The following is a 27,271-nucleotide window of genomic DNA, read 5'->3' as shown; positions in this document are numbered from 1 at the left end:
CTTTTTTAGAAGCCCGGAAGATATAAAATCTTTTCTTGAAAGGAAATGCCATAAAATAACTTTGATTTGTTTACTTTCAGAATCCTAATTTTCATAATCTTTACAATGTTTACAATATTTATTAGTATTTATTTTATGTCTAAAATGTTTGTGGATACTGCTGGAATTTGTGAATTTCCTCCAGGGGATGAATAAAGTATCCACCCATCCATCCTGAACAACTGTAAGCTGTAAATACTTAGATGAGCCTAAAATAATATTAAAAAGACAGAGACGAGTTAAGATGTGACAAAATGCACAAAATGCAGCTCAGTTTCTTGGTTCCCAGTCTATGGGAAAATCTCTATTGGTGTGTATTTCTGAGCAAAGACCAGAAAAAGACAAACTCCTCTGCATCAATCAGAAGGACAGAAGATGCAGATATATGCTGCTTAATTTATTAGTAAATGCTCAGCCATAAATAGTCTGATCCTGAGAATGAAATCCGCTGGGGAATTCACGGGTAACTCCAGCAGGACTTTCGTCAGTATGTATCCCACAGGCTCTTGTCATGTAAAACTTGGCTTGGCTGCGACCTCTGACCTCCTCACTATTCATTTCACGGAGCTCATTCTGCTGATGCGCTCCCTGAAAAGCCACTCGGGATTAAAAAAGGTGAAATTTGCTGCTTGAAGTGCAAAACCTTAACAACCTTAACAGACTTTTTCCACATGAGAGCAAATAAATGTTTGTTTACAAAGTGTGTTTAATGACTTCCTACAACTCTACCCATCCATTAAACTTTACCCACTAATGTCAGACCATGCCTAATCTTCCACCATCAGCATACAGCAGTTGTTTTGATTTCTCTCAATTTTGACAGCTCTAAAAAAGATTATTATCAGTTTGTACATGCTCCAGATAGCTTTTCTTAAAATTCTTTAATTCCCACTCGCTTTTGCGCATGCGCAGGACTGGAACATAAGCATTTTGGGCCGTTTCAATGTGGACGCGCAACTCTGTGAAAACGACTGAAAACGCTAGTGTGGACGCGGAGCGTTTCCAGACGAAAACGCAGTTTTCAAATCTATCCGGGCTAGTGTGGACGTAGCCTGAGAAACTGAACAGACGTCATGCTGTGAAACGCTTAGCACTGTGCACTACTGCATCATTGCACCTATAAATACACTATACATGCTGTTATTGTCCGTGTGTGTATCTGTTAAGTACATTGAGAGCACAGAAAAAACCCAAAAGAACCCAATTCCTTGATCAGAATCCAATAAAGCTTATTCTGACTCTGATGTAATGCTGCTTTAACTCAAACCCTGCTGTTTTTGACAAAGCTTGTTTGAAACATGTGAAACAATTACTAATTTTTTGTCAAAAAGCACAAAACAGGCAGTTTACTCCCATTTTAAAACAAAATAGTAGCAATAATAACAAAATGAAAAGAGATGAATTCATAAAAGAGGTACAGGTCTGACACAGAGATAAAAATCAAACACACACACACAGGTGCTCATAGTTTTCTTCTTAAATAATGCAGCAATGACTGCTGAACTGTTGACTCAATGGCTAGGATGTGTGGGTGACAGCTGGCATGATCCAATCGCAACATGATCTCTTTTTAAATAAGGTTTGGGCAAACGTGTTCACCCTATTCTACATTTCTACAATACTGTTACTGTTAATTCTACTCTCTGCAGTGTTTAAATGCTTACATATACACACAGTTACTGTCCCTCCACACATATGACTCGGTTCTGCTTCTATGCCCCAGCTTTGTTTACTATTTCCCACCGAGGCTTCTAGACTTCTGATTGGCCAACATTTCTACACGGTTAGGAATATATCGCCACCTGTTGCTTTGGCATGTTCCTAGCAGCGTTTTCCTTCATTTCTGCGTTTACATGTGGACGGGATTATTTTTTAAAACAAAAACGGAAAATCTCAGTTTTCAAAAATACCCGTGTACGTGTGGACGTAGCCTAACAGCCTGCTGTCACAGGCAAACAGGTGCAAGTTTTCAATCACAAAGAGCACACATTCCTGCTAAACTGCACAACCTGTACACAATCTATTTGCTCAGGTGAACGCATATAAATGAAAAGGACGTTTTTCTGGATTTGTGAAGCTCATGCACCAGCCAACAGCTACATTATCATAATATCAAGCTTGAAATAACATAAATTAACCCTAAAGTAAATTTACAGTTATTTCAAAAATCCGTGCTCGTGCCTTGTATGCGGTATAATACAAGGCGTATGCGGTATAATGCGCAGAGGAAAATCGAAATTCCCGCCAGCACGGACTTTATTATAGACACAATGTTTTTGCATCCACGAATCCTAATCAAGACGATTATTGTCAGGCCTTAGCTTGACAGAAACCACTACCAGGAAATATCCCAGGGAATCCAGTGCAGAAGGATAACTGTGTCCTTTTTGCTCTAATGAAGACACAATGATTGCCAGTTTATGTCAGATCAGGTCTTGATTTGCAGTTCTACTAAAACTCAACCATAAATTAGATTAAAAAAACCAAAACCAAAAATCCAGAAAAACAAATGTGTCTCTTCTTTCTAGAGAAACAAACAAGGAAACAGAAAAATTATATAAACTCCTTTCTTTGAAAACTGAAACTGAAAGTAAGCCAGCATCACTGTAATAACAGTGGCACAGGTAAAATTGGTACGTGCACACACCGCACAGGGAACAGGGAATGGTTAACTGTGATTGATGTCGCCCGGGGGGGAATGTTTCCCTCCTAAACAGCATGACCTGTGATTATCGGCTCACTTTGTTCTGATACTTAAATGACGTCACGGTGTCACATTTTGCAATTAAAACAGGGATCACTGTTACAGACAGGAAGCATGTGCAAAACTATCAAAATAAGATGCAATCTCTGATAAACCAGTCTTTTTCTTTAAGGTCCGGGGCTTTCAGAGTAAAAGTTGCAAACCTCAAAATCTGTTGAACGCTGTACTGAATTAAAATAGCGCCATCAAGCTGCTAAACCGCCAATCATGATGCACAGACAGAAGAGCTGAGCAGCGCTGGTTTAGGTGGATCTCTGAGGGAGCACCAGTAGGTTCATTTTCCACTTTACAGCCTAGACCAGCGAGAGGGCACCGGATCACAAGAAGGATCTGACCTAACGTAATCTGCATAAGTGGAAGGATATGTAATTAAATAGAGTAAAAAAGTGCCTAGTCATGTTATCTGCCTGCTTCTCAAATTCTTTGTAATCACTTTGTAATACTCAGGCGGGAAGCTGACATCTGAGAGATCCAGCTGATTGCTCTGGTATGCATATTGCTTCCTTGTCTGCTGCCGATTCTCGAGTATTGGGAAAACGTGAATTTTGATACATTTTTTAAGGCGGTATTTGAGAAGTTTGTGTCAATATTGCACAAACTGATACTCTGTTCATTACGCGTGACATGATTTAAAGCTTTCTTTTTAAGCCAGGTAAGTAACTGAAGTAACCTTTGCTGTCTGTGTGATTTGACCGCAGTGTGTGTGTGTGTGTTTTCATTGTGAAATCGACATAATCAAACACATTTGATCATCGCAGAACCGACTCCCAGCCCCACCTGCACACGCCCATTTTCCTCACCTCCATCCATCTAGCCACACATCTAGCGTTCTGCCTCTTTAACCCCATTCCCCTCCAATCAATCAACCAATCGCTTCCACCGAACCCCCCGTCTCCCCCTCCTCACCGTGCACTCCATCTCCTCTGGCTCTGGTTTGATCTGTACAGAGGGCATGTCTTTCTCGCCCTCCTCCTCTGCTTTCTTTTCTTCCTCTTTCACCCTCACAGACTGTGTCGCCACTTCCTTCAGCTCCTCCTCTTCTCCCTGCGTTGGCCGTGGCCTGGTCGCGGGCTCTTCTTTCTTCTCCTCCTCTTCCTGGACTGTGGGCGGCAGAGGTGATGAAGAAGGTGGCGGTTCTTGCTGGATCAAGGAGCTCTGCTTGGCCGGGCTCCTCAGCCTCTTCCGGGCACTGACCGCACTCTTCTTCTGCTTTGGAGTTGACTGACACTGAGTAAGAAGAAGAAGTACAATAGATGGCATTAAAAGGAGGAAGGTGAGTTTGGTCACAAAAAGAGGAGTACAGAAGGTCGGCAAAGACAGGAAAGGGGGGAGAAGAGGTGATAAGGGAGTCGTTAAGGGGATGAAATGGGGGTGGGGAGAAATTGAGAAGAACAAGAGAGGAGGAGGAGGGGTGAGAAGAAGGTAAGAAAAAAAAGTCCAAACTTCCTGGCCAGGGAGAGGGGGTGAAGGGAGAGGGGGTTGTGTTAAAGGGTATGAGGAAGGTATGAGGAGTAAAGTGGGCAGGAGGAGAAAAAGCAGTAAGCAAGAAAGCAGAAAACAAGAGAGCATAAGAGAAAGAGGAGAAAAGTGCCAGGTAGGACAGGAAGTAAGACAGGAAATGGGTTAGTAGAGTTTGGAGGGAAAAGGTCATGACTACAAGCATTACCTCTACTCTGAAAGCCTGCTAAAGATAACCTCCTCTCAAAAAAATCTGCCAGAAGAGGGGGTAAAAACACAAAAACACACACACACACACAAACTCACACTCTGTCTGAAAGAGATGGAAAATTAAAGGCAAAGACAGAGACAGAGGAGGCAGAGAGACAAAGGCCTAATCCTCAGGCTGCCAGTGAGGGAATGAGAACGAAAGAGAAATAACAGCGAGAGCAGGGAGGAGTAGCCGTGAACTGACCCCTCCCTCCCTTTCAGCGGCAGGCAGGCAGACACACCCTTTTCTGGAAGCTGAGCGAGAGACAAACACACACACTGAGAGAAAGAGAGAGAGAGCGAGCTGAAGAGTGCCAAGGCAGAGGGACTCACACACACACACACACTTTTAGAAATGTACACACCCCTTTCTCTTCTTTTTGGTCTCAATTTTCTCCCCTTTTTTCCCTTTCTTAGACAGTTTCTGAGCTCTATCTAAGAATTATGCAAGTCCCTACAGATAAAACTCTCCACCAACTTGCAAATAGTTTGGCAAGCAGTACCAAAAATGTCCACAGATGTGGAATCCAGCATAATTTGACCTACATTTTTTAAGAGGTTTAGAGACAGTCATATTTTGAAATGTGTCTTACTTTTGATATGATGACTGTACATAAAGGACAGTGAAACAAAAACAGTAAAACAAGAACTTTTTTCCCCCTCCTGTCCATCACGAGCCAGATAAGAATAAATCAAAGCGAGCTGAGGTCAGTTATACCTACAATATGTTTACAGTCATTTTAAACAGGTTTCAGTAGGTTTGGGCAGCCAGTGAAACTAAAATAATATAACAGCAAGAACCAACTGCGTTGAGTCTAGTAGTCAAGACAGTGTAACATAATATGAAGGGGAAAAAAATACAATTACATATAAAACAGCATTTACCACATTAGAAAAGGGTTTAAGACATAATTTCTGACTTTAAAAATAAGAACATTTTTAAACAGTTAATTAATTAGTTCATCTAAGGCACCATAAATGTCATATTCCTTGTTTAACTCTATATATATTCTTCAAAATGAGAAAGTTTAGGATGCAGGAAATTTAAACTAATGCACATTTATCTGTAACTTTATTAGGTGTGCCAATAATTCTCAAAAATACATCCTGCAAGAGGCAAATCTCAGGGTTAAAAATGCCTAGTTGTTGTCAGAGGTCAGAGGAGAATGGCCAGACTCCTTCAAGCCCCTAAGAAGGCAACAATAACTTAAGTAACAACCATTACAACCAAGGTATGCAGAAGAGCATCTCTGAAGCAGCGGAAGACCACACCAGATTCCGCTCCTGTCAACTAAGACCAGGAAACTGAGGCTCACCAAAACTGGACATCGTAAAAATGATGATGAGTTTACATTTCTGCTGCAAAATGAAAGTATAAATCCAACCTGCACTGTATCAGTGGTTCAGGATGGTGTGGTGTAATGGTGTGAGGCACATTTTGGCCCATTAGCACCAACTGGGCATCACTTAAATGGCACAGCCTATAACCCAGCGTACCCATCTTCTGATGGCTGCTTCCAGTGGGATAACATACGATGTGACAAAGTTCAGATCGCTCAAACTGGTTTGTTGACCACCGAGTTCAATGCACTCAAATGACCTCTACAGTAACACATCTCAAGCCAACAGGGCACCTTTGGGAAGTGGTGGAGCCTGAGATTCACATCCTGGATGTGCAGCTCGTGATTGTGCAGCAACAAGGATCAAATTCTCTAAGGAAAATCTCCAACCCAGTTCTAATAAGGTGTGCCTAACAATGTGACTGGCATATTTCAGTGTCTGTCTTTATCCTTCTATTAATACACAGCCACCAGGTCATGACCAAATATTTATATAAACGAAAGTTGTAAAAGAAGTACATCAAGCAATCTACCGCACTTCCTTTTCTTCCTCTTCGAGTTCAGCTCATGCTGACAGGTATGTGGTTAAAGGTGACGTTTGAGAAGTTTGTTTTACAGTTTTGTGGTTTTAAACAGAATGTGACTTTGTGAGATCAGCACATCAACTTCTGGTTAACCCAGCCGGTGACTGAAAACAACCGATCGATATCAGGGTGAAATTCAAACCCCTCTCTTTCATATTTTTTGTTCACATCTGAGCAAGAGTCAGCACAGACAGCTGACATTGAGAAAAGTCCCATAGCTAACACAAACATCATCAACAGAAACCACCAGCATTCTTTCAAAAGACGTATTAAAAACACCAGCTAAAAAGGCTTGACGTGCGTGTGCTTTCCTAGTGTGAAAATCCACCATCGAAACACTGAAAACCCACGCATTAAAAAGAACAGAAACGGGAAGTGATAGCAAGATTATTCCAGTTGCGCTTCTTTATGTAAAATTCTCACGGTGCGAGAAATGCTGAAATAGATAAACAAGTTCTCGACTTCCTGTCTGCAGCGGCGACCCTGCCGCACGCCCAGCTGTTTAATGGGAAACGCAATGCTGTGTGCTGCACAGCGCAGGGTTAGCTGTCTATGTAAAGCCAAGTGAAGCCAATCTAAATAAGAAAAGATAACAGCTGGTAGCAGCAGGAGAGATATGAAATAATATCAGAAGAAGCAGGGCAAAAATGTCAAAATAAAAGGTTTGATATATTATTTAAGCAAAATAATTAAGTATTAACAGCATTGTTGTGGTTGTTTTCACAGTGAGGAGAAGTTTCTCTCAGTCTGGTAAATAATTAACAAGTTAAACTGCCAGCAGGACTTAATGACAACGCTGGAGAGCACACTCACCAGCACATAACCTAAAACAATCCATCATACGTTATGTCAGCATAGCAGAGAAAATATTTTACATTATCGAATGCAGTGAGCGTCGGTATTTTAAGCATTACGCCACCGAATTCTTGAGAATTCAAATATTTTTCTGACACGTAACTTGTTGAAGTGTGCTGAGAATCGGACACATTTGCGCTCTGCCACACAGGACAGTAACAATTACATCATCACTTGATGTTCTCCTGTTTTTTTTCAGCCTATGAGGGCAAACAGAGACTCTAAGGCCATGGTGGTGTGTTTCAGGCTGGCATGTGACCCAGCCCCAGCGGATTCCACAGCGAGGTGGGGCCTCGACCAATCAGCCTGGGTGTGGCTGCAAGCACAACCCCTCCCACACAGACACGCACACAGAGGACACACACTGATCTCTCAGTTCCATTGTGAGGGGACAGAGCCCCCTCTGTGTCTCTAAACAAAGGTAAAGGCAGCTTGATGCCTCACCTTCCCCCCAACTGGCAACCCCCCACAAAGCAAGAGCCTGAATTTCACCAAACTCCACCCACTCATACAGTTTGAAACAGCGTTTACTTTATTGGGCCTGGAGTTGCTCAAGGCACTTCTCTGTGGTATTTTTGACCACAAGCTTCCTTTCTAAGCTTCAGAGACCATTTTTGACCTTAAACATCACACAGGAAAATCCATCAGAGACCACGAAAGAGGTTTGTGCACCAACAAGACCAGAAAACAGTCAAGGATGCTTCACAGTTACATCACAGTTTACACTTTGAAAGTGTGTACATTACATTACATTATTGTACTTTATTGAGCCCCGTGGGGAAATTGCTCTCTGCATTTAACCCATTCACTCAGTGAAGCAGTGGGCAGCCATTGGGCGCCCGGGGAGCAGTGTGTAGGGACGGTACCTTGCTTAATCCAGCTAAATCAGATTTGGTGGAGATTGTTGTTTTGGTCTACTGGAAAGAGCTGAAGGATGCAGACTCCACATCTTAAAGGAAAAACTCTACAAGCAGCTTTAAGTCACACACACCTCAATTCCAACTCTTTATTGCATGCCAAGGCTTGAATACAAACACCTGCAGCTGCTACTTGGCTTGCAAGTTTTCGATCAGAGCACAGAGGGTAGATTCAGATTTTTTGAACCCTGGGACGTCCGATTAAAGTCAACTTTGACCAGCCAGTTGCACCAAATTTAAAAAAAAATTAAACCATACCTGATTGAGTAGGTTTATTCACAACAATCTAGAGTTGCCAGCTTATTTTAGTCCAAACGAAGCAGCAGCGACCTCAGGGGCATAAAAGTAATGTTACCTGGGATGTTCCAGAGCCTGCAGTTCCTCTCGTCCAACTTTCCAGCAGAAATAAACATGCTTACAGCCTTGTGCATAAAACTCCCCCTCAGGACAACTACAAAAGATAAAATTTGTTTCACCTCTTTAAAAAAAAGGCTGAAGTTCAACATTATTAGGGGCGTGGCCACCTTGAGTGACAGGTAGATGTCTTCTCCTCACATTAGTTTATCCAAGACACTGAACTAGACCTGTCGTTGACTATATGTGCGAGATGGTACCTTTTGGAGCTAACACTGTCTGCTAGCATTAGCTGACAACGTTACACAAGAGTTAAAATTAGAAGCTTGAATGATGATGTCGTGATCACTATGTCCATTATTCACATACAGTAGAGGTTTGAAACAGGTGGCCTAGGGGGACCAGAACCACCTATCCGGCTCACTGGATTGCTTTGGAAAATGTGAATGTTGCCAAGAAACGAGGTATAAATATGACACTTTGTTCATAATGTAAGTATGTCAAACTTACCAAACACATCACCCATGGCCTGGCGTTACAGGTTCATTTGATTTACTGCAGCAGCATTTCTTCCAAATGTAGAAAACCTCAAGCATATTATTGAAATTGCACTCCTCTTTCTTAAGGCATCTCAGCGATTCACTGTCTACTTAATATTCTTCATACTTGCAGGTGGGTTTTAATATGCTATTAAACAACAGGTTTGATATGTCGCTCACTATGTAAAAATTGAGTTTTACACAATAATACGAAAGTTATACATTGCAGAACATCATGCTACAAGCACAAAGCCTTGCATTTTGCTCTTCTGACTGGTTTTTCCTTCACAATTCTTAATTACTTGTTAATTAATGCCTAAAGAGTAAAAAGCACAAATCGGATCGGAAAAGTACTGTGCTGCAACCAGACCTGGATTAATCATGATTTGCAAATAATTCGTTTCCGTTTGTTTTAAACCCAATCTGGAGCTCCAGCTGGGCGGAGTTCATAGCTCTCTAGCAGTTCAGACTGCACCATGTGAGGAGTAAATTACAGGGGGACAAAATAATTCAATTTTTTAAGCATTTAAACTTCAGTTCTTATCCTTCAGCTTAGAAATCACACCTACTTTATCACTGTGAATAGACTGAAGCAAACACTGAGAATCTTTTCGCAAATCCGACTTGATCCACATCTGCTCCCAGACGAGGCAGCAAAAGAGGAAGGAGCTCACAGAGGGGGCCACGAGGCGTGTGTGTGTGTGAAGAGCAGCACTAACAAGGAGTGATAGTGAGATATGCACATGTTGTGTGTGTATAAATGAGGAATGACAAGATGCCTTTTTGTGTGTGTGTGTGCGTGCATGCATGCATGCCTCCCCCACCGGAGGAGGGGTCCCACTGTGGAGTTCCAGGAATTTAAAAAAAAGGGGTGGGGTGGGTGTGACCCTGTCAGCCTCTGATCCTACCACAGGAAGTCAGGGTGGGGGTAGAAGAGGGACCAAGAGGATTGAAAAACAGACAGGCAGATTGTGTTTTCTCCTCAGACTCTGTGACACGTTGTAGATGAGAAAACTGCAGCGAGCCTTCCTGTGACCCGGCCCACATTTAAACAGAGCTGATTTCCGAACAACAGCATAATCACACGAGTCATTTCTCAAGCAAACAACTGCAGGGCACAAAAGTGACTAACATGAGTTACTACAAAAATAGAGTTGGTCCCACACACTAAAGATAACTGGTGCCTGTAGTGCTCACCAACTATATACCACATAGCTCGTTTCCCGAGCTTTATATACCCTGTATCGGGGATTAATCCTAACTGGAGGCATCCTTTTAAACTGTACTCAATCAAGGTTATGCATGATTAAAGATCAGACCAACAGACTCTGCTATAGCTGCTAGCTGACACAGTGTGTACGTGTGTATAGGTTTTCCTTTAGAGTGTTAGTGACTCATTCATTATCACATAAATATGATTTTAAGTCTAAAATCTATTTATATGTTAGCACTGAGAAACAATTCTTGCCATCTGGGGCATGCATGCATATAGCCTACAGATGTAGCGTGCTAGCTAGCCGAGCTGTCTTTACCTGATGTTAAAACACCAGACACTCGTTCAAAAATGGTCACTTCAGGCTCCAGAAAAACAAAATTGGATCTCCACAAGGACAAACTCCAGACTTCAGAAAGGTTGTCGCGAACCAGTGAGTGATGTCATTTCTGCCATGTTCAATGGTTTATTCACAGTCTATAGTTAGGCTACGCCTGTTCAATTGCTTTTTAATATTATCTATTAACTAATTAAAATGGGGAAGAAAAGTGACTTTGAATGCGACGTGGATGTTGGTGGCAGACGGGCTGGTCTGGGTGTTTCAGAAACTGCTGATCTGCTGGGATTTTCCCACACAATCATCTCTATGGTTTACAGAGAATGGACTGAAAAACAGAAAATGTCCAGTGCGCGGCAATACTCTGGATGACAATGCCACGTGATGTCGGAGGTCAGACGAGAATGTCGAGACTGCTTTGAGCTGCTAGGACTGCAATAACAACTAAAATAACAGCTGATTATAACCAATGCATGCAGAAGTGCATCTCTGAATGCACAATGTATAAATAAATGGGCCACAGTAGCAGAAGACCACAGCAGGCGCGCCTCCTGTCAGGTAAGAGCAAGAAACCAAGGCTACAGTTCACATGGGCTCAACACAAAACTGGACAATAGAAGATTGCAAAAACACCGTCTGTTCCGACGAGTACTGATTTGACTGTTAATCTTGACTAACATGAGTGTGACAGTGGAAACAACTACACTTGTCCAGCAAATGCCATGGCAGAGCATGACAGTGGGGGAGGTCACAGTGGACAAAACAGGCCATCTGAATAGGTCACTTTGAGCTCTTTTCTATCATTAATGATCTAAGTGATCAAAATTACAGCTCGCTTTAGGTCCCCCAAAACACCATAAGGGTACATCAAGCCAAAATTATTGTGAAAATAACCCACAGGGTTACAAATCCTTTGATACAAACTAGATTTAATGCGGAGTCATTCTGCAATCACCCACAAGAGGGTCTGTCCCTGGGCTTCACGCAGGCCAATCTCAATGTTTCTAAAGTCTATTTTTATCCGGTGAAGACTCACTGAGCGTGAACTGAACGCTCTGTTTCATCCTCATACGGTCCCACACATTCACACCCGCTCAGAACAACCAGTCTGTTACTGCTGAGCTGCAAAGAGATGGAGAGAGGAGACATGATTAAGTTTTCCATTCCCCTTCTGCATCCTGGCTTGGGATTCCATCCCCTGTAACCACTGCTTTGAAATAAAACACAAATAATGACTGAGACTAACTTGCATGCTGTGTTTAGATTTTTCACACACAAAAAGCACCCACACATTTCTAACTTGTAGTGAAACATCAAATAATGCAAACACAAACAAAGGTTGGGAGCAGGCACTGTGTGACTGTCTCTTCTCACCTTTGACTCTGTGAATAAAGCAAAGCCTGCTTGGCATTTTAACACCGTCATATACTTATGTTGTCACCTGACAACTGAAATAGAAATATGTGAATGACAACACCTGAGATGTTAAAACACAGTGTAGCGATCCTCCGGAGATGGTAAGACACTTTACACGTTCTCCTTCCTTACAACGTCACACCACCTTTTTAATCCATGTCAACCAGAGTGGCTATGATAAAAGAAGCTCTGAAGCAGGCTCATATCAATGTGTTTATATAGTTTTACCAAAAATAATGTTGCCAACACCATATTTGCTGGATGCTGGAAAATACAGATGATACTAATCTGTGTAGTGCTACAACACTGGGATTGATAATCTATTTAGCATCCAGTTTTGTTTTATTAACTTTAGGTTGAGTCTTCTCAGCTCATTAAACTTTATTCCTGCTCACTCTGACTTTTTATATTACATTAAAATAAGGCTGAATTCACCGTTTATTTGTTGTCATTTACATATTTGCTGCTTATCTTAGAAAACAAAGCAAAAGCATTAATTGTATTTCATGTAAACTTTGATGCATTGATAACGTTGTATTCAAGAACAAATAAACGCAGTTTTAAAGAGACTCGTTTGAAATATGTTATGCTATTTCCAACTTATATTTGCACTGTTTTCTGGCAGAAGTTAGAATAATTAAAACTGGACGATAACGGCAATGAAAGGCTGATTTATGGAAGCAGCGAAATAAAAACCCTCGCTGAGCTTATTCTTTAGAGTGTGTTTGAGTGAGAGAGGGTGGGACAGAGAGACTATCTGGGTCAGTGCTCTCCTCTCTGTCACTGTTGCCTCTTTCCAAACCACCCCCAGCTCAACACATGTGTGTGTGTGTGCGTGTGTTATGGGCAAAGGGTGGGGGACTGCCCCAGTCGGCAGCACTGTTCATGCCCCAAAGAGACACACACACACACACACACACACACACACACATATATATATACACATATATATATATATACACACACATATATATATATATATACACACACATATATATATACACACACATATATACATATATATATATATATATATATATATATATATACATATATATATATATATATATATATATATATATATATATATATATATATATATATACATATATATATATATATATACATATATATATATATACATATATATATATATATATATATATATATATACATATATATATATATATATATATATACATATATATATATATACATATATATATATATATATATATATATATACATATATATATATATATATATACATATACATATATATATATATATATATATATATATATATATATATATATATACATATATATATATATATATATATATATATATATATATATATATATATACATATATATATATATATATATATATATATATATATATATATATACATATATATATATACATATATATATATACATATATATACATATATATACATATATATACATATACACATACATATATATACATATATATATATATATATATATATATATATATATATATATATATATATATATATATATATATATATATATATATATATATATATGTATATATATATATATATATATATATATATATATATGTATATATATATATATATATATATATATATATATATATATAAGTTGGCTCCAGTTTTCAGTTTCCGTCTGCCTCTGCAATGTAAACTATGCAGCAGCTTTAGCTTAGGATCCATCATCGCTTCATCTAAGAGGGACAATTAGCATGAAAAGGCAGTATGGGGGGGGAAAAAAAATTTTTCCCCCCATACTGGCTGCTCGCTTATATGACTCAGGGTTCAATCTAAGTTCAAAGCGCCGTCTACCATCGTCTCGACACGCTGTCGATAGAATTCAGATATGGAACCATAATTTGTTACTGAACAGAATGAGACAGTAGTCACACCCCGATAGATTTTACGGCAGCTTGAAGATGGGGGGACTTACACAGCAATGTCGTTGATGGCTACCAAAAGCAACGTAACGTGTATTTGAGCCTGTGTAATTGAAAGAAACGTTCAAAGAAATCAATCAAAACTACAAAAATTCAACGAGCTTGATCTTCTGACCAGAACTTTAAGGAAAGGCCCAATGATTCGAGGCCTTCACTTTAAGACCATATAAGTAGTAAAAAAAAGAATTACATATTAAATAGTTATTTTTTATTCTATATTTTGGAGATTTGACTAAAGAAAAGATTACATTCTGCATGAGATGTAGGGGAGATGAAGTGAGACAAGGGGTCAAATTCAAACCAAGAAAAATGTGATTCCACATATTAAAAAAAAAAATGTTCTGGCACTAATGACTGAAAATTACATTTTACATAAGTCTGGCTTTGCTCCTCCCACAATGCCTATACTCATTTAAAGGTTTAATAGAGCTTGAGCCAAAAGAATATAAAGTGAACCTTTATCCAACACAATCTCTTTATATAAAGTAAATGCTGTTCATACGAGAGTTACAAGTAGGGCTGAACGATTATGGAAAATAATCTAATTGCGATTTTTTGCCCCAATATTGCGATTGCGATGCGATATGCGATTATTTTTTAAGGTCTTTGTCTTCTGTATTATTAAACAAAGACAAGCAATACATCATATAGTATGGCCAATACTATATTACATTAATTTTAAACTGTTCTTTCCTGGAAGACAGACCTCTGTTATGATGACATGAGGTGATGCATGAATTGATGACTGACATTTTTATTTAACTTCTTCAATCACAACAGTATATTTGAACATACACAATAGTTTATTTTTAGCTTACAAACATCTGAGCATAAAGTGCTGACAAGGAACCCTGGTGTAAACATTAAAATGAAAGTCAGTACAATGTGCAGATTGCAGAAATATACATAAAAAAAATCAGTGGCTTTACCACACTCAGTTTTTCGACATCTGTGAACTACTAGACAGTCATTCAATTAAAAAATAATATTAAATAAATAAAACTAATAAATAAAAAATACACACATCTTACTGATCTCTGCAGTCAGTAACATTACACATAAAGTGCAAACATAATAGCAATTGTATAAACACACACACAAACACGCCTTTAAAATTTAAAGGCGTGAAATTGGACGGTCTAGTTCTGATTAGCATCACCGCTGTCTCGGTGGAGTTTAATAAACTCGGCCGTCTGCTTCTTGCTATCTAAAATATAACCAGACACTGGTGTAAATTCTCGACTGTCTCATACTTCTGTTTAATAAGTTTTCTGTTTGACGTTTAGTCAGCTGTGTGAAAACCAAGGAGGAACCCACCCGGGGGATTAATAAAGTTTTATTTTATCTAATCTAATAACTTTAATCTCGGCCAAACCGATTTACTCACGAACAAACAAAACACTGAAAAAAGCCCAACAATAACATTTTTAGGTTGTCTAAGTGACTTATATATTACGTTTAACCCGAGCAGCGAAACTCCGCGGTGATCTGAAAATGATGTGCCGGGAGTTGTGCCGTTCTCGGCCGCATCAGTAACCCTCGAGCTCCCGGCTAGCTGTCGAGCTGGTGGGTAGCAGACGCCTCTGAAAACGTCGAAGCACTTTTGCAAATATGGGATATCTTGATAAACCGAGCAGATATTTGATGTTTACACAACTACTTTCTCGCCTGAAAATATGTTAAAAGTTTATTTTGTGACCCAGAAAGATTAGTATGAGTAATTTTAAAACTTAGTAGCGGCCGCCATTGTTGGAAACTGGAGTTTGGCTGGGCCGCGCTATGAATTCTGGGATATGGTAGTAATTTGGACAGCCTTCGGCGCGTCGCTGTGACGTAATCGGTCTACAAATGCGGCCTCAGGAGGATGCAGCCCATGAATTTGGACATGTCCAGAGTATAATCGCAGCCTTTGCGGTTAGAAAATTGCACTTGATCATGTCGCGATATTATCGCAAATGCGATATATCGTTCAGCCCTAGTTACAAGTCAGACTGACCAACGTATCAACTGGACAAATGTGTCATTATAATATCTGCCAACTGCTCTTTGCATATTTGCAGAATGGGACCGGTGGTGTTGCTTCGCCTGTAGACAAATATATTACCAAAGGGTTAAAACAAGAATAATAGACTGGCATGGTGGATTAGAGCACCTGAAAGACACATCAACCACCAACCACCAAAACCATTACTAGGTGAAGTGATCTTATTACAGCACAACATTTTGCTGGGCATCCTCGGGTACTAACATTCAGGTGGGTGATACTTTGACCACCTACCATATCAGCTGACACCAACCTCTTCCCCCAATATGCCTCCCACATGGAAAAAAAACTGTTCATAAACAATCTAAAGACCCTGCACCTCCAACTCCCCACCTCCCATTTCAATCTAGCACCTATAAGATGTGTCAAAACACGCCCAATAATCCATGACAGGCTGAACCCCGCAACACACAGGAAACAAAAGATCCACTGCCACCATCTCTGTGCCAGCCACCGCAGGAAACCCCCAGAGGTCCCGTACCCACGCCCCAAAGGGTCAGAGCCATTTTGGTGGCAAAATGGAAGCACTTAGACAATATGAGGCAGGTGGTTTCATCGTTCATCGTAGAAGATGTCATCATATATTATGATGCCTTGGAACATGGTTAGGTTAAAAACCCATTACATGACCTCAGGCAGCACAAATTGTGCAAATGTGTGAAGAGAAGAGAAGAGAACGGGGAGGTTAGTTCCCATTGTTTTCCAGTTAGGGATCTAAACATTGCACAACTTCTGTAACTGGAGTCCCAAACACACAGACAAAAACACATACGCCCCTCCCTGTATGGCCTGAACCTGGAGAAGCAAAAGGACTCCCTCAAAAGGAGGGAGGAAAATTGACAAAATTGAAAATTGTTCAGTGTCAATGTGTGTTTGAGAGAGAACTATCGAGGCCGAAGCGTTGGCTTGCATTCCCTTCATATAGACAAACGTGACCATGCACACCTGTACACACAAACACACACCATTCTTTCTCGGCTCACCCTCCCTTCCTTCTCATTTTTGCACCTCCTCCTGACCTCCCTTACTTTGTGTTGCAGTGGCTGCGTTGAAAAGGGTGGGGCTTGGTTAATAAGTGACAGATATGAGATGGGCAGTTGGGCGGAGGTTGGCTGGCGAAAACAAAAAAGTCTGTTTCAAATTCAAATCGACCACAGACCATTCACAAAAGGAGGTTTCAAAGAATTTGAGATCTGAACTGTGACCCACTGTGGCCGTAACCTCGGCAACACACAGTTACAGGTATATGACCTCCCACCTGTGACGCGTTTAAGTTGCACGCCATACCAAGAGTGTTTGGTCTGGTCAGGGCATTTTATTTTGACGCTCAATGCCATTCTTGTACAATCCTCATTTGTGTAGCTTGAAACGTTGCATTGACAAGTTGCATCACCGTTAGAGAATGCATTCAGTGGAAATGCAAGGACTGCCATGAATGGGCGCAATCAGAGCGTGGAAATTAAAGCCACACCCAGTCTATAACCCAGGGTAATAGGACTCCCTGAGTGCACTGCAACAAGCATGTTACTTTTATCATAAAGCAAATAAGAGAATGAGTGAGCAACATAAGAACTTAGATTACATTGAAGTCTATGGGAAAGTTGCGACCTCAGAAAACGCCATCTTTATAAGGTTTTAGGAGGATAAAGCAGAGTATCCTTTAGTAGTGACTGACAAGTCGCTACTGTATGGGTGTGAAATGTTTCAGTCTCATCCAAACCTCACTTGCGATGATCGCTTTCAAAACATAAAAAGTTAAAATCTGACGTCTTTAACGACAATAAGTGACATCATGGTGTTCACATCCAGCTTTGACGGTGGGTCTACGGTGGTCAGGTGTCTTGAAATGTTTGGGACTGCACTGCACATGTGGATACAGCCGAATAGTGGGTCTCACTTCAATTAAATCAAGGAAGAAATCAGCTAGGAATCTCACATACAGCCATCTGAATCTGCCTATAGAATATAAAGTGAGAGGTCTTTAGTTTAATCTCCATATTAACAGCATGAGGATTTGTATTTAGAACATATCTCTACTTAATTCCTCAAGAGACTTAGACAAGAAATATTCAGTATTAATGGTTTAAATGCAATAAACTGCAAACTGAGTATAGAGCGGAGTAAAGCGAGCGAAGCCTTGCTGTGATCCTCTCTCTCTCTCACACAGCTGTGACCTTATATGTCTTCCTCCTTCTGTAACTAAAACCACTCTTTCTACTCCACGTCCCTCTTCTTCACATCCCTCCCACACACTCACAATCCCTCACTGTTCTCGCCCACTTTGTGTACAATCACCACAACACTACGTGCATTAATTAATACCTACTACGTTCAGGGCTATAGTGCAAATCTTAAACAAGGCGGATGTCCAAAACAGAAACCATGTGATCACATGATGCTTCGGCATTACATCATGGCGTGCTGACACAGTAAACATACACGCAGCATAGAAACTGCACGTCTACTTCTGCTTCACGTCGTGCTATAGAAGACAAACTTATCTCAGTCCCCCGGCCACTCCCTGACAGCTTCCCTCCCCCCACACCGACTTCAGCAGAAGGGAGACCAACGCCTCTTAAAGAGAAAGTCAAGCTCAAGTAAAACAAGTAAAAACACAATTTCTACTGAAACCATTAAAACTGGATGCAGCATATGCTGGTAGATCCGTTTAACCCTCGGGCGAGCAAGCTCTTTTATTACTTCCATTTATATTTATCATACCTATGTCTTTCTTTTATCAATGGAAGATATACTAATGTTACTTAATGCAATTTATGCATTGTTTTCATTCACACATAAGCAAAAATCAAGCTTAGAAAAACTGTATGAACAAGTTATTTATTTAGATACTCCTGTGATTTACTAACAAAATGTTATTTCGTTCAATAATAATACCAAAAATGCCATTTAAAACTTAACTAATCACAGTACTAAAGAGTAAAATATTGATGGAGCAGTGACTGTAAGACTTCAAACAACAAAAAATGACAAAGAAATCGTAATTTGTCCTGTTTTTTGTCAAGTACTTTCTCCAGAAACGCTCACAATATTCAGGTCATGCCCAGCTGTGGAAAAATGACCAACAAACTAGAAACTGAAATAAGATCAAAGCCTGAGAAAAGACAAAAACCTGGATTAGAATGATTTCAAGACATTCACGGCAACCATTTTTATGACTAAATATCACAATCGCACATAAATGAGCCTTCAAGCTCACTTGAAACTTAAGCCCAGATGTAACTTTTGCATGCTTTTCCCTCTAGAACTGGGCGTGAATCATAGTGCACTTCATTAGTCATCTGTCTATATCACATCCAGATCTAAGACGGAAAGAAAAAAGGTGTGGGAGAAGAAGGAATGCCAGACATCAACTTTAAAAATAACTAACATTAATCCAACAGTAAGATTCGTCTTCTCCTTAAAATGTAATGAACTATGCAAATAGGGTGTGGCAAATGTTCTAAAATCCAAATATATGATGAAAATCATGAATTATTAGAAATCAATCCATCTATCCAATGGGCGGATGGTGGGGCACACCCAATATGCATGCCTTTGGACTGTGGGAGGAAGAACATGCAAGTGGACTCAAACCCAGGACCTTCTTGCTGTGAGGCAACTACAGTGCTGCACAGTACAAGTCTGTGTATAACCTAGTATAACCAGTGACCCTACTGCAGGTATTGATCACACCGACCTGCTTTGGATAAGAGGAGTCAAGACGTTTTTGGTTTATGTAGTGGTAGAGGACAGTAACGATATGAAGGTCTAAGGTACACTGACAGTATTTTCACTACAAGGAATGGCTGCCTTACTCGTACGACTTTAACTTGTGGTATCACAAACATAGTGTCTACCTGCTTGTTTTAGACTTTGTGTGCCAGCAGCTGTACTATCTTTGACATGTCTGATGAGTCAGAGCTCAACCAATTACCACAGCAGGATCGCTGGAAGTACTTCTACAAAAGAATGTTTTAATGAAGACTTCTGAGGAACACTTTTTCAAACTGCGATCCCTACCGAAGACTCAAGACGGCAACCTGACCATAACTGTTTCAACATGTCAATTCTCTCTGCAAGCCTCGATTTGCATGACCCTTAACTGCATTAAAAAGGAAACCCAAGAGTCGTACGAGCAGAAATATTATTTGCATGCAATTCTCACCTGTTCAGAATTAGACCACTATACTAAAATGCCAATTTACTTAAGTGAAACCTGGAATAGAAATTACAGTGCGTGCTACAACGTAGGGGTCAATGTCTAGCGTGAAATCACATCTGATATTTCTACATGTGTGGAGGCAATAAACATGCCAAGTGTATTATCCTGCCTCATAAACACACCTGTTACATCAGTGATAGTTAACAGGAGGCTTGAATGGAAGCCCTGCACAATGACTCTGTAATTACGATTTATATGGTTGTAAGATATAAACTGGGATTAGATTTTATGGCCACGCATTTGGTTTGGCTTCTTATTAGACTAAATAAATATTAAATTAAAAAAAAAAAAAAAAAACACCAACACAAGCCACTGACATGGTTTCAGATTCAGTTTTAACAATCATTAACATGACTTCAGTCAGGTAATAGTAGTGAAGTACTCACGTGTACATCATATCTGGAAAGCTGAAATATCTGTGTGGGGTCTCAGTCATCTAGGTCACGGTATTCTACAGAAGCAACTGGACTTTTTTACGTTTGTGAAGACGTTTCACGCCTCAGCCAAGAGACTTTATGAGGTGGAGAGTCCCAGGTATTTAAACCTTTTATGTCAGAACCGAACAAGACACTTGGATGAGAGGTGAGACGTAAAGAAGTCCAGATGCCTCATATTCCAAAGTGTGAATGGCCCCATTACTTACTGACACCAGATTTCACAGACTACATTCAAAAGCGATCTGAATTGCATGCAACTTTTAGCACAGTGTCTGCGAACAAACTGAACCACCAAGTACTGGAGTCTCCATGGGGTCGGTTCTGTGTGGCCAAGTTGGACAGTTAAATGGGTTTGATAGCTCGATATTTGGCTTGATGATAGTAGGATTAGTAGGATTTGTAAAATCGGTGAAGTGCACAAGTCTTTGCAAACGCAAGTAATGTCAAGTCAAGTGTCTATCTGGTTATAAAAAGAAGAAGTAAGACCTAGCTACAAACAGTCACTGGGATGTCTGCTAATGCCAGTTATGAACAGAGAAGAGTTCGTACCTAAACATTTGTCCTATCTAACTTGATCACTTGGATCAAAGTGGGAGGAAGGTCGAAGCAGCAGCTAAGGACTATTTCTCCAACAATAAGATCCAAGTAAATGGTGACGAGTAAAACGTGTCTAATGGCTTCAATGTGTAAAATAACTATCTATTTTTCTCAGGACACAAGAAAAAAACAAAAGAAAGCTGTAGAAAAAAGTTCAAATGTTTAATGTAGCTGGAGAACAAAATGACAAAGGAATAAATCAAAAGAAAAATCTGCATTCATCAGTGTTGAGTCATGATGTTAGCTGGGTACACACTTCCCATCAGGTGAAGAGCTTCACAGCCAATAACTCAACTCATAAAAGCAGAGGACTCACTTTGCTTTGTTAAACTTTTCTTTTTCTCTATTATCAGTTTTGATTGGCTCCTTCAAAATAAAAGCTTTAAACATCTTCCCGTTTTTGTTCAAAAACAGGAAATGTAATATTTTTCTTAGCTGTTTTTATGTCATTCTATCTAATTGTGGTTTTTTGCATCAATGAAATATGCAAACAAACAAACATAAACACATAAAGATGCATCAGCACACTGGCCTTGGCACCAGTACAAAACAAGTCAAAACTTTTGCTTCAGCAAAATGAAAAAGTTTGAATAGCAAACAAACTATACTGGATTTAATAAAAGATTTTTAACATTCGTGCACTTTTAACCTCCTAAGACCCGAACTCTTCCACGGCATGCATTTTTCATTTCTCTTTGATATTTGGGCTGATTGGGGCCCGATGAATATAAAAACAAAGAATTACCAGATTTATTTTTTTTTACCTTATTTTTGTTTTTATGAAAAATAAGAGCCACATATGAGGATATTTGTTTAAAATTCTGATAGAACAGTAGCAGTATAATGTCCTCGTACGTGGATATCAGGCCCTTGTAGAGCAAAATTGAGTATTTTGGTCTAAATAACCCAAAATGTGACGTCCACATATGTGGACGGCAGGTCCTAGGAGGTTACGGTAAGAAAAACTACTCAGTTAATCAATATTATATTGCATTGTGACATTATATCAATAAATAAATGTTTACTGTAACCACCTCAGCCACTCTTTGTGTTTGAAGTTTCTCGGCTAAAACTGTCATGTCATTTCTTTGATGTCTTAAAAAGAAAGTGCTGCAGGCAGTTTGTACTTGGCTCTGAGAGATCTGAGGAATCCCGCGCCGCTGGTTCACAAGACGCACTTCCCAAGAAGAGGCGTTACTGTAACTGTACACTGTATGCAAATACAGCTACACGACTGAATCGCATACGTCAGCCTGCACTTGTGTTACATAAACATGTGAATTCTGTGGATTTTAGTTGGTTTTTTTATTTGTTTATCATTTTTTAAAAATCTCACATTTACCATCTTATTTGTAAATAATTTTGATGCCGTGTTTTTAAACATCACACCTTGGTTGCAATATAAATCAGGTTTGTCTGCCTGTCATTGTATTAAAAAAATGTCTTTGCAAAGTTGTGAACGGATCACCCGAGACAAATGCTAATGCCATGAACGAACGTGGCCTTAGACAATGTCTTATCTAACCACGGAGCTCGGATCGAAGTGCAAAAAAGTCAAAAAAGAAAAAACTGACAGCTGTCGAATAACTGAAAAGTTCAAAATTAAAATAGCAGGCTGTAGAGGAAAAAGAAATGAAGCAATAAATCATAAACTCCGGAAGCGTCAGGGAGTGGTGAGCCGTCGTGACTCCAGTTGGGAACATTTATTTTCTTTAAGGTGAAAAGCGTTGCAGATAATAACTTCATTTCCTTCATCCCCAGTGCCAAAAATAAAAGCAGACCAAAGAACATTTTGATGATTCACTCTCATTGAACACAACAATTTTTCTTAATTTTCGCTTTTCTCTGTCATCATTTCTGTATGGCTCCCTTAAAAAAAAGAAAAACACAGCCTTTTAGCACATTCCTGTGTTCATCATTAAGAAACTCAGAGCTTTGTGCACTGCTTACTCTAAGTTGCACCTTTTATGACACGCAATGTCACTTGAGCTTTTGTTAATACAAAAGAATAGCTTGTTAAATATTCCAGCATGTTTATTACTGTGTTTCTGTCTCAGCTTGTGACCTCCGCTTCTGTTTATTGATGCGTTTAATTTGCGCTCTCATGTTGACACGCTTTAGTTTTTGCCATTTAGACACACGTTATTTGGCCTCTTTAGGAGCTCTGTGAGTTGACTCATGTTGCCACTGATTGGCTCTTTTACGACCAACAGATGCTGCTGCCTGGCATCCCGCCAAATGTCTGCAACTGCACGTTAGTTATTTGAGACCTTAAAGCCTAAAATTTGCGTTAAGATATCGGCCTCGCTTAACGTAGACCAAGCAGTGGCAAATTATTGTCCATCTCTTTCTGAGATATCGGTCAGTCAACACTAAAACACACAGTGTGTCTGTGAATAGCACAGACAAGAACTGGGTGTGTCTCCATCTGGCTGGTAGAAAGAAAGACAGAGGGAAAGAGAAGGCTGTCTAGCTGTTATCACACCACACCCTAATGACGCAAAGCCGGCCACCACTTCTCTACACGCCCTCTTCTCCGCACACACATGCACACGCTACACAAAGTTAGTGTACTCTGCACAGTTAAACACACACAGATGCACAAACCTCAGAGCTGTGGTCTGAGCACTTCTCTAAAGCTTATGCTGAATTCAAAGCGCTTACAGGCCAGAACAAACCTCAAACACAAGCGACTGTGTGCAGGCGCACACACAAACACATTTCCAGGATTTAGTTAGTTAAAACAACCAGAACGCACATCTCCCCGTCTGTCAAGCAGTCCAAACAGATGGTAGCAAACTGAAAGTCGTTCCATTTCCGCAACATTTGATGAGCATTCCTGGTCCAGATTGAGCCAGAGCCTAGAAAGGTTCACTTCAGGGCACCGCAGGATACGGTCTTCATAGGTCTACTTGGCTCCAAGCCATCAACAACCAACCATGGATTCAAACTAAGAATGGATCCAAATTCTGTGCTAACAGATTTGGGGAAAATATGCAATGCTTCATAAAATTCTACCATCTTCCTGCACAGAAATTTGTTCTAAAAATCACAAGCAATGTAGAACATATACAGCTTCTTAAACCAGTGTGGGTTCATTTTATATTTACACGTCTAACACAACCAATCAATTGTCAATCAAAACAATCAATTTAGATAACAAGAACATAAATCTGTATCAAATAAGGTATCAGTAACTCATTGTCCTCACTCCAGTTTGTGAAAGGAGTAACCTCACAAAGATCCATTTTAAACCAGTACAAACTTAGCCATCTATGTGGGCACGCGTAATCACGTGTAAGAATTTCAACAACTTTGTTATTCTGTAACTTCTAGTCATACCACAAGAGAAAAGGTGCAATGAAGACAAAGGAAAACACCACATGAAGCGAGTACCCCAGCAGCACAGTACCTGCTTCTTCTTAATGCCAATCAATCCAATCATCTGACTGAACCTTCATTTTACCAAAGTGAAGACCATCATTGGACTCACACCATCACATCAAAGCTTTCAGAGTTGACTGACTGATTAAAATCAACAGTGCAGCACTTGAATGTCATTAACAGTAAGTCTCACGCTGCTTAAGAGGTCAGTTTCACAGATTACATGCTAAAACAGAAGAAATAGTTACTTTATATATATATATATATATATATATATATATATATATATATATATATATATATATATATATATAAAATATTTGTTTTTAAGGATCTCCCTTATATCACACTAGAAGAGGGTGTGAAATGCTATTTCAAGTAATGGTTTATACAGCATTTACTTTTCTCAGTCCAAAAGCACTCTGCCGTGAGTGAGTGACAGAAAAAAAAACATGCCACCTGCATTTTCTCCCGAACATATCTGTCCCATGAATCTTGTTTACAGTAACACTACAGAAGACAATATCCAGGATTTTCATATCGTCTTGCAGAGCCAGCTGCTGGTGCTCCAACTACGACTCCAGTTTGAAACACAATACATAAAATCACTTTAAAAGCTGCCCACTGACCTTACATTCACTATCAGCGAGCGAGGGGTTTTTTCTGTGTAAATGTGGACATATTCTTGGTCAGGTAATGTGATGATGATCAGATGCCCTTCAACCCCATTAACACTTTCAGCTTAATCTTATGTATTAAAGTGAACACGAATGCTTCCAACACATCGAGATAAAAGATCAATATCTCTTTCCCGAGTGAGGTGTGTGTGTTGAAGCTCCACTGCTATGATTATCTGATCATCTCACTTTCTCTCCATCAACATCACTAGTCTTTATGTCTCTCTGTCATTCCCACAACCTTTATCCCCAACCACACATAATTTCAGACACACCCTCCCCACCTCAACCACCAGCCTCTCCTCTCTCTCTCTCTCCTCCTTCACTCCTTCCCCTCGGCCCTGCTTTTCCCTCCCCATGTCCCCCTTTTCTTTTCATTGTGGCCTCCTTGGCAGTGCGGCCGAGGTTGCCATGGAGACGGGATTCTTTCTCCACGTTAATGACTGTGCCACGGTTGGTAGGGGGTCACTCTCCACCACCACCACCGCCGCCGCTGCATCAGGGCCTAATCTGAGGTGACACAGCCAATATCACACACACACACACACAGTGTGTCAGCACAGGCATGCACGTTGGCAAAATGTGCACACATAAGTGCTTGCACACAAACACACACACACACACAAAAACACACACACACAGAGCCCTCAGGCCCCAGCCCTCAGGCCCCACCCCTCAGCACCCACCCACCACAGCACACACGCTCATTCACATAATTCAGTCACACGTTCCCACGAGAGGCACGTATTCGGCTATACTCCACGCTCCACTAATGAACGCTCACGCACACACACTTCCTCTCCCTTGAACATTCAGTACCAAAGCTTCTCGCCTGAGTTTTGTATTTAATAACCAGAAAAAGACTCGAGGCTATGGACTTATGACTTCTTACGTAAACATTAAGCCCCCTTTTCTAAATTCAAGACTTACAATTTTTAACGTAATCCGTTCTAATTTCAGACGTTTCAAGGGCGTAGTTCAAAAATTCGGCATTTCTAAGCCCAGAGTATGTTTGCATGTGCTTGAACATTGATGCTTGGAGCATTCATTGGAAAAAAGAAATGAAGCAACTAAAGAAATTACCATATTTTTCTGACTGTCGATGAACGGGTCTGTTTTCATACATAAGGCGCACCGGATTATAAGGCGCATTAAGCGAAACAAAACAGATAAGTCAAACTTTACTCATCTCATTCCACGATATCGTCATGGCTCCTCCATTTCTTTCGTTGCAAACATTGCGTGCCCCGTAGCAGTGACAACACCGGCATGGCGTTTTTGCCGCAGTCTCGTGGCGCCTAGACCAAACACTGAAGAAGTTCAGTGGAACTCTATCTGACCGCCCTGCACATTTAAAACTGAATTTGACAGCATACCCAGCGTGTTGTGACGCCTGCAAGTCAAAACCAAAGATGAGTCAATTATGACTCAGTAGTGACAACAGGTTGAAACTATAGTTTCATTACATCATAAAATCCAGGCAATTTCAGGCAATTTATTTGTCATGTACAGGGACATCAGGTAAACTGTTCAATTCGTGCTTCATCTTGAGTGTTGAGGCTACAAGTATTTAAAATATAAGAAAAACAAAGCAGATTAATTTACTTATGGATCATTATTTGTGATATATTCTATAATCTGTTCATTTCTGGTTGTACATTTAGTTAAAATCCATGCAAAATTCAATGCTTATCCATGAGTTCCATTTTAAAAGTCATGCACACATTCATGCCCATACACAATCCCAGTTGCAGAGAATGAACAGATATGATCTTCAGGCTCATGATGTGTGTGTTTATACACACAATTACCTGTCAGAGTTCTGTGGAATTAGCAAACGCTGATAGCGAACTCGGCACAGC

General features: G+C 40.0%; 1 protein-coding gene across 3 annotated transcripts in view; it reads right to left on the bottom strand.

The window, feature by feature from the left end:
• klf8 (Kruppel like factor 8) overlaps nt 1–27,271 on the bottom strand; it is an 81,474-nt gene that overhangs the window by 33,443 nt on the left and 20,760 nt on the right. For all 3 annotated transcript variants that reach the window (XM_085364718.1, XM_085364716.1, XM_085364717.1), the window contains exon 2: nt 3,710–4,030. In XM_085364718.1, the coding sequence (XP_085220844.1) occupies nt 3,710–4,030 (321 nt within the window). The remainder of the gene's footprint in view (nt 1–3,709; nt 4,031–27,271) is intronic.

This window comes from Diplotaxodon limnothrissa, linkage group LG10 (genome assembly GCF_057381915.1).
Source record: "Diplotaxodon limnothrissa isolate DT_005_m linkage group LG10, D_limnothrissa_male_GT1.1, whole genome shotgun sequence".
Classification (NCBI taxonomy): domain Eukaryota; kingdom Metazoa; phylum Chordata; class Actinopteri; order Cichliformes; family Cichlidae; genus Diplotaxodon; species Diplotaxodon limnothrissa.
Note: the sequence above shows the minus strand (reverse complement) of the source record. Positions and strands in the feature narration are given on the sequence as shown.